At 43.8% G+C, this 18,740-nt stretch overlaps 1 protein-coding gene across 1 annotated transcript in view; it reads right to left on the reverse strand.

The window, feature by feature from the left end:
* Positions 1 to 8,947: 8,947 nt before the first annotated feature.
* The window catches only part of zcchc4 (zinc finger, CCHC domain containing 4), a 28,454-nt gene continuing 18,661 nt past the window's right edge, over positions 8,948 to 18,740 (reverse strand). Inside the window, exons 7-13 of the mRNA XM_060939184.1 lie at positions 17,056 to 17,206; positions 16,621 to 16,724; positions 14,693 to 14,814; positions 11,652 to 11,727; positions 11,512 to 11,563; positions 9,318 to 9,444; positions 8,948 to 9,216 (exon numbers count right to left, since the gene is read on the reverse strand). Of these exons, the coding sequence (XP_060795167.1) occupies positions 9,105 to 9,216; positions 9,318 to 9,444; positions 11,512 to 11,563; positions 11,652 to 11,727; positions 14,693 to 14,814; positions 16,621 to 16,724; positions 17,056 to 17,206 (744 nt within the window). The 3' untranslated portion in view covers positions 8,948 to 9,104. The remainder of the gene's footprint in view (positions 9,217 to 9,317; positions 9,445 to 11,511; positions 11,564 to 11,651; positions 11,728 to 14,692; positions 14,815 to 16,620; positions 16,725 to 17,055; positions 17,207 to 18,740) is intronic.

The following is an 18,740-nucleotide window of genomic DNA, read 5'->3' on the forward strand; positions in this document are numbered from 1 at the left end:
CAAAGATCGCCGTGTCGTAGCATACGCCAGTCGGCCCCTCAGTGCTGTGGAGTTGAAATTTTCAGACTGCGAAAAAGCCCTGCTGGCCACGGTCTGGGCCGTTGAACACTTTCGCAGTTACATTGGTGGCCAGAAGGTGGTGATAGAGACCAATCATCAACCGGTCTCGTTCTTGAACAGCCAGAGGCTGAGAGAGGGAAGAGTTTCGAACAGTCGCATCGCAGCTTGGATGATGGCACTACAGGGCTACGACGTCGAGGTGAAGTACGCCCAGAACCACAAGATGGTGCTTGGCCGAGGGCTGGCGGAATGCCAGCATTGCGACTGCGAGAATAGTCCAGATCAAACCGAACTAACAACCGTACCTGCTCTCCCCTCCGACCACCACTACTATGACGAGAACGTCTGCAAAGACCTCCCCACCGCTTACATAGATGGATGCTCATTCCATCATGAATGCAAAGTGCAAGCCGGTGTCGGTATCGTATGGGCGAACGGCCCTATACAAGGGAAATACCAACACCGACTCGGGGCTAAGACTAGCCAATATGCGGAGGTAGCAGCCGTGCTCATCGTCCTGCAACAAGCTGCCCGTGAGAACATCAAGCGGTTAGTCCTCTGCTCTGATTCAAATTATGCCAGGCATAGCTTCGTCTCACACTTTCCCTCGTGGAAGGTGCAGGACATGAAAAATGCAAGGGGCAAGGAAGTGAAACACTCCGAACTCTTCCTAGCATGCGATCGACTCGTAACCGAACAGGGAATGTGCGTCTATTGGAAGAAGGTGAAGGGACATTCTCAAGTCCCAGGACCTGACAAAGTCGGTAACGATGAGGCAGATGGCCTCGCCAAAGCGGGAGCCGTAGACGGCCCCCTTTGGGAATTCCAGCCGCCATGGCTTCCCGAGACGCCACGCCATGACGTAACCGCGATTACTCGCCGACAGGCTAGAGCAGGTCAAACTGACGCAGTACCCCAAGCAGGAACAGTGCAACTCGGCCGACTGCCCCAGGATGCCGACCTGGTGTCTATGCAGGAAAGGGATCCCGTGATCCACCAAATCCGTAAGTTCCTTGCGGACCCCGTGGCGTCCCCAATTTCCCCACAAGAGTTGCAACAGTCCCGAGACTTAAATCACCTTCACAATCTCAAAAACGGCTTAAAACTCGAGAAAGGACTCCTGGTGTACACACCACGCAACCAGGGACCTCCCCGGTGGGTCGTGCCCACAGATCATAGGGGGGTCATGTTGCAGTACGCTCATGACAGCCCGTGCGGGGGCCATAGGAACGCTCAGGCGACCTACCAGACACTCCAACAGATTGTCTATTGGCCCTTCATGATTCAGGACGTTACTGAGTATGTCAAAGGGTGTTTGATTTGCTGCCAATTCCGACCAGCCCAACCGTTGAACCGCGCCCCACTGCAAAGCAAAGGCATCTCATTCCCCTGGTCTAATCTCCAGATAGACTGGGTCGGACCAGTGCCGAAATCGGCTCGAGGTAATAAGTATCTCCTGACCGTCACTTGCGCGTTCACGAAGTGGGTGGAATGCTTGCCCGCCCCAAACGAAACCGCAGAGACCACCGCTCTCCTTCTTATGAACCATGTGTTCAGCCGTTGGGGCTTGCCCCTATCCATTGATTCCGACCGAGGTACTCATTTCACCGCAGAGGTCATGAGAGTGTTGTGGGAGATGCTCGGAGTCGAGGCAAAATTCCACATCGCGTATCATCCTCAGTCTTCTGGTCAGGTCGAACGCGCCAACCAAACCATCGTGAGCATGCTTCGCAAGTATGTTAGCCACCATGGCAAAGATTGGGACATCAAACTCCCTCTGGTGCTGATGGCCATTCGGTCCACTCCTCACCGCACCACCGGAGTCACCCCGTTCGAAATGATGACTGGCCGTGAAATGGTTCTTCCCTTACACCTCCTCTACCGACCAGAGGACCTAAGCGTCGCCACTGCGTACACCGCACACCAGTACGTCACCGACTTGCAACGCCACTTGCAGGCCACATTTGCGTGGGCCCAGGAACACCTCGAAAAGAGTGCGAAAGGACAGAAAGCTTACTACGACAGAAAGGCGACACACCGTGAGTACGAAGTAGGCGACAGAGTCCTATACTTCAATTTCACCAAACCGGTAGGAGTAGCCAGAAAATTCTTACCCCGTTGGTCCGGTCCTTTCGAAATCGTCGGTAAACTGTCCCCCGTCGCCTACCGCATCAAAACTTCGAAGCCCAGCCAGGCGCCTTCGTATAGATGGGTCCATAGCAACCAAATAAAGCTTTTTGAGCAGTCCACACTCCATAGGGGGGTGGACAAACAATAAGTTATAGCCTGCCCAACTTAGTTGCATGCCTCTCAATCCATAAGCGTGCATCTATAAGTAACCACCCTCGTTACCACTCAAATCGGAATAACAAACTCCTGTATGTTGCAGAATGGCCCCTCTCTGGATCCTCGGCATCTTCCTAGTCCTGCAGACCACATTGGCCGGTAACATAGTGGAACCAGGTCCGCCGAGTGGCATCGTTCTCCAAGATGCCCCAGGACTGCTCCTCACCAATTGCCGCGTCCATACCCAGCGCGTGTACACCCGCCTCGATCCTTGGGACGTGTACCGTAAGCATTTTAGATCGCCCACACAAACAAACCTCGAAACCGGGCCTGACTCCGAGATTGGGTCCAACATCGAACACGCCAAGCGTACCACAGTTCACATGCTCGAACAGTTACAGAAGTTCATAGTCACTGAGGAGGAACTCAGCGGCAAAACACGCCCTAAACGGTTCCTCGGAGGACTACTTACTGCTGCATCCGCCATTGGCTCTCTGTTCTCAATGGGCCTCTCTGCCGTTAACACCGTTAGCCTAACCGCGGTCAAACGAGAAATGAACATTCTTAAGGAAGAAATGCCAGAAATCCAGGGTAGACTACTAACTCAACAGGAGGAGCTGCAGGGCCTAGGCAAAACCCTGCAGGGAACCATACTAACCGTTAACATGCATTCTACATTAATCAAGAACACAGTACATGCCGTAGACAGGCTAGCGACAATCATGAGAAGCGAAGTCAAGTACGTCCGAGTAATCCGAGACCTAATGCAGGACCTGATGAGAGAAGTAAGTAGCTCTCTCAGCACCCTGAGTGGAGGTAAAATCCCACCATATTTGATACCCCTCAGCATGGTTGACAGCATACTCCGATCTACTACCACGACTAACGTTTACTCATCACAGATTCATCTGGCTTATAGTCTTGGCAGTGCTATCCCCATTTTTGTGAACCCTCAAAACCTAGAAATAGGCTTCATCCTCAATCTCCCTGTTATTGAACGGCAAAACATATACAGAATCAAATCTGTCCTTAATGTAGGTTTCTGGAACAACGACGTACACGTACGTTTGCAGACACCTTCCACCATAGCCTATCACGATGACAACCCCTCTATCTACCTCGTCCCTAATTTAGACATGTGCACCTCTACCAAAGATATCCACTGGGTCTGCCCCAGCAATCCCTTTATCCGAGACACCACAGACCGTCTCTGTGGATTGACAAAAGTCCCCGAGCAGAAGTGTGCAGGCAAATTGTCTATTAAAGATGAAGGAATAGGAACTAGAGTAGAAAGAGCTGGTAATCGGTGGCTAATCAACACTCCCCAAACTGAGATTCTGGTATCATATGATCAACATAACACTGCCACTAGAATGAAGATCCCTAACGAAACCTCTCTCCTAAGTGTCCCACTAGGAGCCACTGTTCACGTGGGTGACATCACCCTCCATCACCTTAGCGCTGACCAGTATGAGACCGAGATAGAAATGCCCGATGCCTTCCCAGGTCACGAACTTGAGATAAACTCCACCCTCCAAGCACAACTACTGCTGGAAGGGACCAAAACCGTGCAATTCGATCTTAAGCCCACTGGCATCGCTACCACTTTCTTGAATAACCGCGCAAACCCTTCGTCCGATCAAGGATCTTTAATAAGCCGAATTGCGCTGGGATTTCTAGCTAGCGGTTGGGTTATCACAGTCTTCATAGCCATCACTCTACACAGGTACATACTGACACTACACCGCAAACTGGACAAAACGATCTACGCACCTGAGAAATTAGATCGTGGCATTGTCCGATTCTCCATCAGGCCTAAGGCCTCCACTAACTTTCTTGAAGAGTAGGCTTGCTAACACGCTAACTAACCCCTCTTTTCCATTTTCCTTTATGGAGTTTTGATTATTTTTGTTTGCTGTGTGAAATATTGTATGTAGAAGGTAGTTAAGTAGCCATAGTGTAATTGTTTTCATGTCCAAGTGCCTATGCTTTCATGCCCAAGTGCCTATGCATCTTATGGACTGTATGAAATGAATTGAACTGTTGAACTGTGTCTGAAAGACTTTTCACAGAAAGGACCCTTGGAACTACCTCATTGTGGAACTACCTCATTGTGGAACTACCTCATTGTGGATTACTAGGGACCGTGGGTCGCAGACTAAACACCATGTGCCCATAGGGTATCACTCCTTTCAGCGCCTATGGCCAAGGGGGGAATGTTGGTAACTCGCCAGCGCCCCCTATAACGATCCCACAATTTCCTTGCGCGCTCCACCCGGATGTGACGTGAAGTGGAACTGCTTTAACTGTATCGAGAGCGCCTCGATTCGCTCTCTCATGTTCTGACTACTGGAGTGGTCGGACGGACTGTAGGCACGCTCGCCTACAGTGTTGAGACTAACCGCTATTGTCTGAGAACAGCCTGTTCAAATTAGTTTCGGCCGAACTTTTGAACGACCCGCTAAGTTTCAGCGATATAGTGGTTTTGATTCTAAACCTTTGCAAAGTTTAACTACAGTTAAGTAGTTTTCCACGCTAAGAGGCATTTGCGGACAGCTTCGCTCCTCTCAGCCTTTTTCTCGTCGACGCATCACCGGAGGTTTCTCCTGAAGCACCGTGGGCCAGCTAGGCCTTCATCTCCCTGCTTCGTTAGCCGCGGTTGGACGCAACGCGCCGCTAACCTCCTCTCCTCGGACTGCGACCCTCAGCGCGGACATCGGAGAAAGAACTTCCATCGCATTGAGTAGGCACTTGGGCAAATTTTTAATTTGTAGCTTATTCAGATGGTTGTTAGGGTCATGTTTAAGCTTTGAGCTATTTAGCATACCCGCTCAGACACGGAAGGTGTTTGTTTGTTTTTATTGTTTGTTTGTTTGTTTTTATTGTTTGTTTTGGTTCTGTTTTTTTTTCTTTGAACTTGTTAGACAGGGTATCTTGCATGATATCTTTCCTTAACTCCATTGCTAGCTTCCCTATCTGATTAGCAGCGCAGCGACAAGTTTATTTTAAGCTCCGAGGCTAGACCGCTACAAGGCCTAGTTCTCTCCATCCAACACATATACACACTCTCTCACACTCTTTCTCTCTCTCTCTCTCTCTCTCTCGCGTTGAGTTCTTTGCCTAGATAGTCTGTTGGAAATTGTTGTTAAGTGCAGTGTTTGGATCCAGCTGTAGCGTGGTCAGATTCTCCTTAGCAACTTATTGCTAGCTACCTCAGGGTGATACGCTAGCTGGTAGGCTTGTGTTCTCGACTAGGCCTGCAGGCGCCATTTTTCCGACGCCATTTTGATACCTTCCTCATTGAGTTACCTGTGATACGACACCTAGGCACTGACCGCCATTTTGTTTAAGCATTGCCAGAGTGGCTAGTCATTAGCATCTGCCCACAGATACCTACACAAAGCACACATTAGCCACAGAGCTAATCCTTTGTTCTATTTAGCTAACATTCCTTTGTTTTAGCTAACATTCCTTTGTTTTAGCTAACGACAAGCTAGGTCACACACACACACACACGCACACACAAGGGATTCTTTTCTTTTTCCTTCTATCTCTTTCTCTCTCTCTTTCCCTCAAATTTATAGTCCAGGTGTAATTGTTCCATTGTTTTGTCTTGTTATTACCTTTGCTGACATTGAATGTATTTTGAGTTTATTATTATTAGTGAGTAGTAGACAAATAAAAGCTAATAAAATTGAATTGCATTTTACTTGTTCCTGTTGTTTATTCACAAGGTCAACTATTTAGAACTCCTTTTTCCTTCAGAATTTAGCTTTTGTATACAACTGGGTTTCCCATCTAATACAGAGCTACCATTAATCTTGAATGTAACCATTCACGGTGAGTGTTAAGATTAATAATTTAAGATTTTATGAGACTGATCTTTATTTATAAATTGATTAATTTAATTATCAATTATCACATAATTTATAATTTAATTAATCCCAATTCAACCTACAATGTGATTTCACAGGTCACGGAACAATGCGCTTTTACAGATTAGAGTGTGTACACACACACACACACACACCTCCAGCTGTACATTTCTCTACTAATTTACATGTCTTAATTTGCATACATGATTGGCTTTTATATTTTATGATGTAATAACACAAAGGGCATGTGCTTAATGTGATAATGGTCTAAATTTTCCCAAAGCATTGTCTCTCACCGTGCAGGTATTTCATGAAGGACGGTGTTCTCTTCACTGAGACATTTATGAACAATTTATACTGACAAAAAAAAAAAAAAAAGAAGGATGGATTTTTTTTTTTAAATCACAGGTCCTTGTCATATCTGGGAACAAAACTGTTTATTATAGAGCTTATATATTTCCATAGGAAAGCTAAATGAATGTTTTAAAAAAATATTTTATGGATGCTGTTAAGTGAAGAACTGGATGCTCAGGTTGGGTTGAGTTTTACTGCTTATTTAAATTAATACAGTATTTTAATGTAATACAGTTCAGACACTGAGTGCACGGTCACTAAAAACGAACTAAAACGGGTTGGTAAGTATTCTTTGTGGATATTTGTCCAGGACAAATGGATTATTCTGGGGGAATCATTCTGTAAAAGACCAAACGGGTTTGAGTCTAATTGTGAAAATGTATTAAACATTAAATAATTGAGCCACTGAACGACCATCGATTGTGAATTTAGACAAAATCGACTAATGCATAAACTTTTTTTTTTTTATTGTCCATAAATCACTGGAATCCATCTGTAAAAATTATCCTAATACTGTTCATTTTGTATTGTGTTGTCGAAACAAATGATGTTCCACGGATAGGTCACTGTCAAGTTTTTACCCATAATGCACTGGAAATCCAGAGATTTCTAAAGTAGTTTATTCGAAAGCTTGGCATTTGACTGGAGAAGCAGACTTCAAAATAATTGTTTTGGTGTGTCCTAATACAGAAAGAAAACCAACACTTTTTTGTATTTGTGTCACAATTTGTAAAATTTAAATCTAACGATGTTTCTGGAGCACTTTCTAATCACAGTGTTGTCTGAATTCAGTCCTCACTACTACTGTTTCTGTGTAATGCTTTATCAGTGGTTCTTAAACTTTTTATAGCCAGGACCCCTTTTAACTGGAGAATAAAGCTGCCCTCATGGCTCCTTGTAAGTGTTAATTCAGTCTGCGAGTCGGAATAATGTCACTTTCAACCTCAAAGTTTGACATGCAAAGTATAAAAAGAAAAAAAAAAATCCATGACATTACTTTACAGGCATTTAGCAGATGCTGTCATCCAAAGCGACGTACACCAGACCCAGAGCAGCCTGGGGAGCAGCCGGGTGCCTTGCTCAAGGGCACTTCAGCCATTCCTGCTGGTCCAGGGACTTGAACCAGTGACCTTTTGGTCCCAAAGCTGCTTCTCTGATCATGAGGCCATGGCGTGTGCTGTTACACAGCTTTTTATAAGCTTTACATGCTCTGACAGAGCTATCATAAATCTACAGTTACAGGGTGAGAAATTCGACTGGTTATTGGTTCTGTTCTACTGTTGTAAACGGCAAGCATTCATGGACTTAACATTAGCAACAAGCTAGCCGGCTAATGTTAGTGATAACTCTAATGTTGATCATCTTCACAAAACCTGACACAAGCGTACGCGCACACGGAGCAGTTTGGGGTTAGGTGCCTTGCTCAAGGAACCCAACTGAACCAGCAACCCTTTGGGTCCAAGGCTGCTTCTCTAACCTTGTCTAAAACAATCAGTATTCTAGATTTAACCAAGTACTGGTGTCTGCACATGCACTGATCTAAAGTAATTCTGCTCTAAACTCATTTACAGTTAACGTTGCGCCAGTTACAACTGCATCTTGAACGCAGCATCAGTTCCATTAGCATGGATTTAGTTCATTAACATTTTAGCGGCAGAGAGGTTGATGGAACAAATTAAAGTGCAACTCCACCCACTGCATCATTCTGAAAGACGCTAAAAAAGTGGGCAGGGAAGGGCATGGGTGTATGAGGCAGGAGTTAATCAGTAATATCCCTGGTCCTCGATCAGCATATATTTAAAAAGAGTGCAGGTTTACAGACTCCCACTCAAGGGCTGGGGGGAGCGGGTGGGCCAGCCACCTCTGGTTAGAGGGCGTTAACTTTTATTTAAAATAAAACAAATAAATAATCCCAAAAGATTGACATCAGCATCGGCCTTGTAAGTTCAGTTCAGGGTTATAACCAGCAGGTGGCGTTTTGAGCCATTTTTGAGCCATAAGATACCAATTTTTAGTTAAGAAGGTGATCTTGTCAATATTAACGTCAGCATTGATGTGTTTCATCACAATACAGTCATACAGTTCACAACTCAAACACGCAGTGAAGTCTGAAGTACCTCGAAGTCCAAGTTCCTGCTTGGACCCCTAACTATAATAACTCTGATGTTGATTGCGGAGAGTAAGAAGTGCACAAGTGAGTGACTGATTGATTGATTTCTGAAACTGCACCTCGTTTTAACTGACTCAGGGATATTCACTGCCTCCCAAGGATCCAAGCGACATTGGAAATCATGATTTGACCTCACAACCTTTCCAATCACCGAGAAAGCCATGAAGCACACTTTGGTAAGAAAGTTACTCATTACCCAGAGTGAAGGGGGAAAAAAAAAAAAGTTTATTTCCAAAGAGCCAGAATGTGCAGGACATTTTGCTCTCCACATGTTTGTAAAAGAGATCTGAGATTCTCGTTCCACTGAACGTCCTTTGAACCTCACCCTGTACATCATGCTCACTCCAATCTGGAGCTCCTCATGTGACCTTTTTCTTCTTCTTCCTGTGTGTATTTCTGGTTTTCCTTTTCGTAGCTGTGCGCTTCGATGCCTTGCTGTGGTGTTTGGACGGTCCTTTAGCACTCTGGACACTGTAATAAACACAACAGACGAGATGCGGCTCGGGTCAGGTTCATCCGTAAAACACGCACAGCGAGTCACAACCAAGAGAACGCTGTGTGAGATCACTCACTTCTTCCTGTGTTTGAGAGGGCAGGCTTTGTGTTTGTGTCCAGGATCACCACAGTTGTAGCAGCCGGTTTGTCCGCAGCGATGGTCTGGAAGCACACAGCGACTGCAGGAGGAACAGTGATGCCATGCTGAGGGGAAGAGACGACAGTTACAGCGACGATAAAGTCAGGGAATTATGTAAATACATCCTTGTGTGCACGGTGATCAGCCAAGACGTGTTCAGTTTCAGTGTGCAGACTTTAGTTTTTGCGCTGGAGCTAAAAAGTACGAAACTGTTTATAGCTACCAGTTTAGCTCGTATAAATCATTATGTACTCGCTTCTCATTGTTCAGACAGACTCGTGTGTGGTTTGACACACTGTGGTGTATAAAATGGCCCTTTTCCACTACCCTTTTTCAGCTCACTTCAGCCCGACACGGCTCGCGTTTCGACTACCAAAAACCAGCACGACTCAGCTCGTTTCAGCCCTGCTTAGCCCCTAAAACTCGCACCGTTTTGGAGTGGGGCTGAAGCGAGCCAAACCGTGCCGAGTGAGGCTGGAGGCGTGAGCAGACACTCCCCTGTGCAGTGATTGGTGAGGAGGAGTGTCCTCACATGCCCACACACGCCCCGCGAGCACGCTGGGATCTGTAAACACCGCAAACCCGGAAGAAGAAGAATTACGAATTACGAGAATTTCTGAAGCCTTATGCGCCTCGCCTCATCTATACGCTCTTGCCAGTATCTGTTGGTGTTGTCGGTGACAACAAGCCACAGCACCAAGACCAGCAACACTAACGACTCCATGTCCTCCATGTTTATTGTTTACTATCCGGGTCGTGAGACTACCGCTTAAAAGCTCACTGAATCAGTGACATACAGAACATCGTGGACGAGTTCGCGGAGCGCAAGGCTCGTCGTATGCCCTTCAAATAATGCGCGCAGTAGGCTATTGATGTTTTATTATGAGCCATGTACAGTATGTCGCCTAATGTTTTTTTGTTTCTGAGTTACATGTTCGTTTGAAGGACTTAATGTACAAAATAACATAGTTGCACCCCGGAGTGTTGAAATTGGTAAACACAGTGCATTCAGTGAGGTTTGCACCGCCCTCCTTTTTATTTCTGACTCTTCCTGTCACCGTTGCAACCTCTGAGCGCTCATTCGTATGCCCTTCAAATAATGTGCGCAGTATAGGCTATTGATGTTTTATTATGAGCCATGTACAGTATCCTAATGTTTTTTGTTTCTGAGTTGCATGTTCGTTTGAAGGACTTGATGTACTAAATAACATTAGTTGCACCCAGTAGTGTTGAAATTGGTAAACACCGCAGTTGCGGACATTTTGTAGCCTAAAATGATGTTATGATAAGCTTTAATAAAGGGCCCGGTCATTTGCCCCGCCCCCGGCCCGGCTCTGACTTGTTCCGCCACTGTCACTGATGTCACTGTTTGCGCTGCTTGACGACATCACATGACGTCCACCCACTTTCGCTAACTCCACCCAATGTGTCCACCCACTTCCAGCCAGCACGGTTCAGCGCGGTTGTAGTCGAAATGCAACTCCAACAGCCCCGCTCAGCTCGACTCAGCTCGACTCGGCACGGCACGGCTCAGCCGCGTTTGTAGTGGAAAAGCGGCAAAAGTGTACAGAAGGACGTCATAGAGCTTAAAACAACTTGATGCTTTTTAACCCTTCCATCAAACAAAAAACATGCACGCGTCCACGTTGTCTACAATAACCTGAAATCCATCGCTGCGTCCGCTCTTAAGTGCACCTCTTCAGATAGACAGATAGATATTCTCGTAAGCATGAGTGTGACGTCATCGAAAGTTATATTTGCATGATTAAATTCATTATATTGTCATTTTTATATGAAGTAGCAGAACCAAACAGAGTTCTAGCTGACGACTGAAGTCAACATGTTGCAAAAAGCGTGGACAAAAATCGCCAAATTCACTGATTGGACCGTTTTGTCATGAGATAAGCGGCGCTCCGACTGTCCCTGCTGGGTTAGCTGTATTTTATGATACTAATTTTCCCATCCTTGTTATATGTAATAACGAACGACGTTATTTCGCTCAACAGCAGTTCTGAGTCACGTGGTGGTGTTTATTTGTGCAGTTTGTGAAACGTTAAACTGTTAGCGTTTGCTTTTTGCTGATGTAATGTAGCTGAACATGTCCTGGATAAAAAGGAAGAAGGAACACTTACAGGGCTTCACACACTTCCCACATTCAGCACAATGCCTCCATGGTCTTCCATTCTGGAAGAAGAAGGGGAAAAAAGTACTTTCCTTTATTGTTGCGCTTAATAATAAAATAATACTGCAGTAAAAACCCCACAAGGCCTACCTTGGATGTGCAGGCGTTACAGTCGGGGCAGTGCCGGTTCTCCGCGGAGACGTACCTCTCACAGATACTACAGAACCTGAGGAGGTGATCAGGAGTGAGAGTAAGCACTGAATACAGTTGTGGTCAGAAGTTTACATACAGTGACATGAATGTCATGGCAATATTTGGGCTTTCAATGATTTGTCTGAACTGTTTGTACAGCATACATCATTTAAAAAAAAAAACAACAACTAGAATTCGGTGCACAATTCTCTTTGGGTTTTCTGAAATCAACACAGAGCCAAAATGATACATACAGCACACCTAATATTTGAGTAAAATGTCTCTTCGCAAGATTCACCTTGACCAAACATTTTTGTTTACCGTGAACAAGCTTCTGGCAGAATTCTGGTTGGATATTTCACAGCTCTTCATAGTAGAATTGGTAGAGTTCAATTAAATTTGTTTTTTGTTTTCCTTGGTTGAAGTCGCTTTATCCTCCACAACCAGCTCTGATGCGTGTTTGGGTTCATTCTCCTGTTGTAACTCCCAAGTCGTGTTCAAGTTTGATGGTTTATGTTGAAGAATTCTGAGGTCATCCTCCTCCTTCATTATTCCATCCACTTTGTGCACTGAACCAGTTCCACTGGCAGCAAAACAGCCCCAGAGCATGATGATCCTACCACCACCACCAGCTGTTACAGTGCCCCTCTATACATGGTGGTCATTGTGGCCAAACAACTCAATCTTTGTCTCATCTGACCATACAGCTTTCTTCCAGAAGGCTTTTTCTTTGTCCGTGTGGTCAGCTTCAAACTTTAGTTAAGTTTGAAGGTGTCATTTTTTGGATTGCAGCCTCTTAGTCCATGGTGATCTGAACTGTAAACAGTGATCCATCAGCTTCCAGTTCATGGCAGGGCTGTACCATGGTGGTTCCCAGGTTGTTCCTGACCATCCAAACCAATTTCCTTTCAGCTGAGGGTGACAGTTTGGGTTTTCTTGAAGCTAAGTGGCTTGGCAAAGTGACTACACCTCACAATAACTTGGATACAATTGTTTGAACTGATCTTGGAATTTGCAGTTGTTTAGAAATGGCTCCAAGAGACATTCTGGAGTTGTGTACATCTGCGATCCTCTTTCTCAGATCTGCACTGAGCTCCTTGGACTTTCACATTTTACTGTGTGTTGGTCAATCCAATGAGTGCTGTAAACAAACCCTTTTTATGAAGGCACAGAGAAGCTACCAGCTGTAGTCAATCATGATCACTAACAGGAAGTTAAGAGGCCTTGGCAAGATAAGAGACATTTTGGAAGTTTCAGCACCTTGGAATTGTAGGTACAGTCCCTTTTAAGAAACTACATTTCTCATCTGCCAACTTCCGCATTGACCTACGTCACGCGTGGGCGGGATCACCAACATCACTTCCTCCCGGAAGACATAAGTAACGGAACAACGCTTCCGTCTTCCTCTTTCCGTCTGGACCAGCGGTCTGCAGGCACAAAGAGATTTGCTCCGCACCAGCAAACCAGATAAAGACGTCTTTTCTTCTTTCTTGCAAGAATCAGAGCTTCGCGCTTTTCTTTTACTTACCTTTGGTCACGGTAGAGTCCAGAATCGCGCGATTTTAAACTCAGTCGAGTTACAACTGGTTTTTATTCATTACAAGTACATACTAAACTGCTTTGGGCTGCAGTTTTATTTAAAAGTTAAGCAGCGACCGGATCCTTCTAATTTTGAAGCGCTGCGCACATTGATCAGAGACTTCTTTTCATCACGAGCGACCACGCATCAGACCAAGAAATCCTCTGCTTCACAGAAGGCCTTCACAACGGTGAAACTCCAAAAGTCTCAGAACATATCTCCATAATCTTGCTATAGGCAAGATACTAAGTAAGACTGGCAATTTTTGGGCATAAAACTAGTCTTAGGAATTTGCTTTTATGAAGCAGTGTGAATTTAAACTCAGGAAAGGTTTAATTGTGTACACTGTAAACACTTAGGATGTTGAACTGATGATTGTTCTATTTTGTTTTGACCTCTCAGTTGTTTCATAGATAGGCTTTGCATGCTCTCTCTCTTATTCCTGTCTAACATTTTAATTTCATTATTACACATATCTTGACCTCATCAAGATTTCAGTGGATTTAGTGTTATAAGCTAGTGAAATTAGCCTACGGCTAATTCTTTTGTCCCACTAGCATCCAGGGCTAAGGGTATTGTCTCAAGGGAACACGTGGCGGCTCTCCTCCACAGGCCTTACAAACACACCTTAGCTAAACACACGGCTAATTCCTTTGTCTCGTTAGCAAGCTAGGCTAACCTTTTTGCTGAGGCCAAGGCCTACACCACATGGACACACACACGTGGAGTTAGCTACCAGAGCTAATTCTTTTGTTTCCACTTAGAAACACGTGGTCACAACCACACATGCCTCAGATAACACACACACATACCTCAGATAAGATTCCAATCTCACACTCTCTCTCTCACACACACACACACACACACAACATTGGTGCTTGTTTATATGTATATATCTGCTGATATTATTCATTTTTATCTTTGTTATAATAAATTAAATTATTGAAACTTGTTTTATTTGTTGTTCCAATACTTTTGAAGTCGCCCAAATCTCAAAGGATTCCAAGGTGCATATGATTTATGTAATACGGTAAGTGATAATAATTTGGAATATACCATAATTTAATTTTGGTAATTTATTAAGCACCAAAATTAAAGGTATTACTTAATGAGACTGATCACTTAATTACCAATTGCACCTACAGAATTAATAATCTGAGTGTGTATGTAAATTTTTGACCCTGTGTTGATTTCAGTAAACCCAAAGAAAATTAAAACTTGTGCACCCAATTCATGGTTTTTTTTTCTTTTAAAGAATTGTACAGTCATTCTGCCACAGAAAACGAACAGTTCAGAGAAATTACTGAAAACCCAAATATTACCATGACATTCATGTCACTGTATGTAAACTTCTGACCACAACAGCATTTACTTCCTGAGTAAATATGGATGACTGAAGTGTGTGTGTGGTCAGGTCTACCTGTAGCCTTCGTCTTTAGGCAGGACGATGTCTTTGGGACAGAGGTTAGTGAACAGTCGGACTGGGGACTGCTTACGGCCCATCGTCCCGCGTTTGTACAGAGGATGATTATCATAATCCACCTGCAGGAGCAAAAAACACCTGCGTTCACGATGCACTACTGCTACCGGTTTACTTAAAATTAACGCTCTTCCATCACTCTGTGGTGAGACCTCGGGATGATGGAACATGGTGTGGGACACAAACACATGAATGTTGGTGTGACTCCGGTGATGAGCAGGATGATGGCTTCACTCTGGATTTGTAGCTTCTGTCATGAATGTAAGAAACATTAGACTCCAGATTCGTCATGTTTAACCAACTCCAGCACCAAGTGCTTCTTCATACACACGGTTAGATTTACTCCACAAAGGAAACGCGGCTAATTACAGGGAAAAAAGTACAGAATGGCTACTAAACAAAGAAAAATATTAAAAACGGTACTACACCACATAGGATGGTGTAGTTTAATGGGCTTATTTAATGGTTATTTAATTAAAAAGGCTGTTCTGAGATCCTCATGAGACTCTACATAATGCTTTATTAAACACAGTGCACTTTAAATAAAGAAGTTGAACCTGTAGATTAAAAAAAGTCAGAAAATAAGTGTGTTATTGATCAGGATCTCGGATTTTTCTATTGCATCCATCATAAAGTGAAGAATAATAAAGTAACTTCCACCATAAATTTATTTTTCCCCATTTAAAAACGCCATTACTGGTTTATCAAAATTGCTAAAATAAATGGTGTTACAAAACCTTGACTAGTGTATACACACATCCGACTGATAAAGCCGATAGAACCGATATCAGCCAATATGATTGATTAATTCTAGATAAATCAGTATTGAAATAGCAATTTAAAAGAAAATGGGGAGGATCCTTCAACCATGTTATGAGTGGTCATTGCATAGTTTGTCCAGCAGAGGGCACACTAACGCTCCTGTTGGCAACAAGCATTTGGAACACCACAAATCACAACAATCAGCTGACCTGAGCAGAGTCGCCAACAAGTTTAATATTTTGTTGGACTTTTGTTCAGCATGATTGATGATGATAAAACATGATTATTTTCAAACTTGTGAGGACTCTTAAATAATTACACATAAATGTTAAGGAAAGTCTTTGTTTAAAAAAATTATATTAAAAAAAAAAAAAAAAAAAAAAAAAAAAAAAAAAAAAATCGATGCAGCACGCTTTTCCGATGGAATAAAAACACGCGTTCTCCCTTTTAGCGGGTTCCATTCATTTGGTTTGATAGCATGCAATATTGTTAGCATATCGCTTATCCTACGTGTATTACGTCACTCTACCCAATGGAGAATGAGCGTTGAATATGGTTTACGATATTGCACGGTTGTCAAGACAACATGACGTCACACATCAGAGCTGATGGGAATATCCTATGAGGGAGAGTTTTCTGCTGCATATGCGCAGAAGCATTTCTTTGTTCGCTGGGAAAGACGCGTTGAAAGGCTACCGAAAGTTCATTAGATATTCTTCACATATTTACGAGAGAAAAACATACCAACGGACATCGAAAAACTGGTGTACGTACTACTACTACTACTACTACTACTAATAATAATAATAATAATAAATGGCTTTTTTTTCATGGTCCATCAGATATATTCTATTCAGCTACTCATCTTTGACTCATTCAGTATCACGCTCGCTGAATGGAATATATCTGATAGACCATGAAAAAAAAGCCAGACAATATTCTTCTCATTATTGGATTTTTAAATCCTCAGATTTTGAATTCAGCATTGGTCTTAAAATTTCTCGTATCCGTCAGGCTCTAAGCCTACAGAATATCAGTGAAAGACTTGATCCTTGTGTAACGTTTTTGTATTTTTGCTTTTTGTTTTCTGATGCAGAATCCGTTACCTGATAATCCAACATGGTGAAGGCAGGGAAGCAGTCGAGGATCCTCGGCTCAAAGTAGTACGGGAATATCCACACCATGGGCATCTCGGACACACCGCCGCTCTCTACAGGACGCGGGACAGAACACACTGTGAGTGGATCGATCCCGTCATCCATCGTTACCGAGTAGAGAAAAAAAAAAAAAAAAAAGACGTCCTGCATCGCTATTTTCATCTGAACATGTGCACAAAGTTGAGTGCGCAAGTTTGTACACCTTTAGGACGACCTTTTTCAAATCAGTGCTCCACCACAAAAGACACACCCATACTTCATTTTTAATGTTCTGGATCTGAAGAACACGAGACACTCAAAAACCAGTGGGGGGGGTAAACTTTTGTACCACCAAAAAAAACAAAGTTGGACTTGTGCCTCATATACAATCATCTAAATACACACCAGTTCCCTGTAGACTCCTCCACGTGTGTGATATCTTCGAGAATGTGTGGCCCAGAAGCTTCACCAGACCTCCAAAGGGTGGATCTGTGACCATCACAACTTTATTACCAGCTTCCTCTGACAGGAAGTCCAGGAAAACGTCAACCGATTCCTGTACAGACAGGAAATTGGACATGGATCAGTGTAATCTCACAGATATGGTCAGATTTCAGTGTTCCAGCAAGTTTTCTGATGATTACCGCAGGCAGTTTTGGGCACGTCACTATAGACAATGAATCTAAGATGGAAGGATTAGCCGCACTGGGAGATTACTTTTGGAAAATAAAGTTAGCAAATCTGAAACTTCTTAGTTAACCAGTTTAATATACAACCTCGATTCCAAAAAAGTTGGGACAAGGCCATGTTTCCCACTGTGAGACATCCCCTTTTCTCTTTACAACAGTCTGTAAACGTCTGGGGACTGAGGAGACAAGTTGCTCAAGTTTAGGGATAGGAATGTTAACCCATTCTTGTCTAATGTAGGATTCTAGTTGCTCAACTGTCTTAGGTCTTTTTTGTCGTATCTTCCGTTTTATGATGTGCCAAATGTTTTCTATGGGTGAAAGATCTGGACTGCAGGCTGGCCAGTTCAGTACCCGGACCCTTCTTCTACGCAGCCATGATGCTGTAATTGATGCAGTATGTGGTTTGGCATTGTCATGTTGGAAAATGCAAGGTCTTCCCTGAAAGAGACGTCGTCTGGATGGGAGCATATGTTGCTCTAGAACCTGGATATACCTTTCAGCATTGATGGTGTCTTTCCAGATGTGTAAGCTGCCCATGCCACACGCACTAATGCAACCCCATACCATCAGAGATGCAGGCTTCTGAACTGAGCGCTGATAACAACTTGGGTCGTCCTTCTCCTCTTTAGTCCGAATGACACGGCGTCCCTGATTTCCATAAAGAACTTCAAATTTTGATTCGTCTGACCACAGAACAGTTTTCCACTTTGCCACAGTCCATTTTAAATGAGCCTTGGCCCAGAGAAGACGTCTGCGCTTCTGGATCGTGTTTAGATATGGCTTCTTCTTTGAACTACAGAGTTTTAGCTGGCAACGGCGGATGGCACGGTGAATTGTGTTCACAGATAATGTTCTCTGGAAATATTCCTGAGCCCATTTTGTGATTTCCAATACAGAAGCATGCCTGTATGTGATGCAGTGCTGTCTAAGGGCCCGAAGATCACGGGCACCCAGTATGGTTTTCCAGCCTTGACCCTTACGCACAGAGATTCTTCCAGATTCTCTGAATCTTTTGATGATATTATGCACTGTAGATGATATGTTCAAACTCTTTGCAATTTTACACTGTCGAACTCCTTTCTGATATTGCTCCACTATTTGTCGGCGCAGAATTAGGGGGATTGGTGATCCTCTTCCCATCTTTACTTCTGAGAGCTGCTGCCACTCCAAGATGCTCTTTTTATACCCAGTCATGTTAATGACCTATTGCCAATTGACCTAATGAGTTGCAATTTGGTCCTCCAGCTGTTCCTTTTTTGTCCCTTTAACTTTTCCAGCCTCTTATTGCCCCTGTCCCAACTTTTTTGAGATGTGTTGCTGTCATGAAATTTCAAATGAGCCAATATTTGGCATGAAATTTCAAAATGTCTCACTTTCGACATTTGATATGTTGTCTATGTT

This window comes from Neoarius graeffei, chromosome 14 (assembly GCF_027579695.1).
Source record: "Neoarius graeffei isolate fNeoGra1 chromosome 14, fNeoGra1.pri, whole genome shotgun sequence".
In the NCBI taxonomy this organism is placed as follows: Eukaryota; Metazoa; Chordata; class Actinopteri; order Siluriformes; family Ariidae; genus Neoarius; species Neoarius graeffei.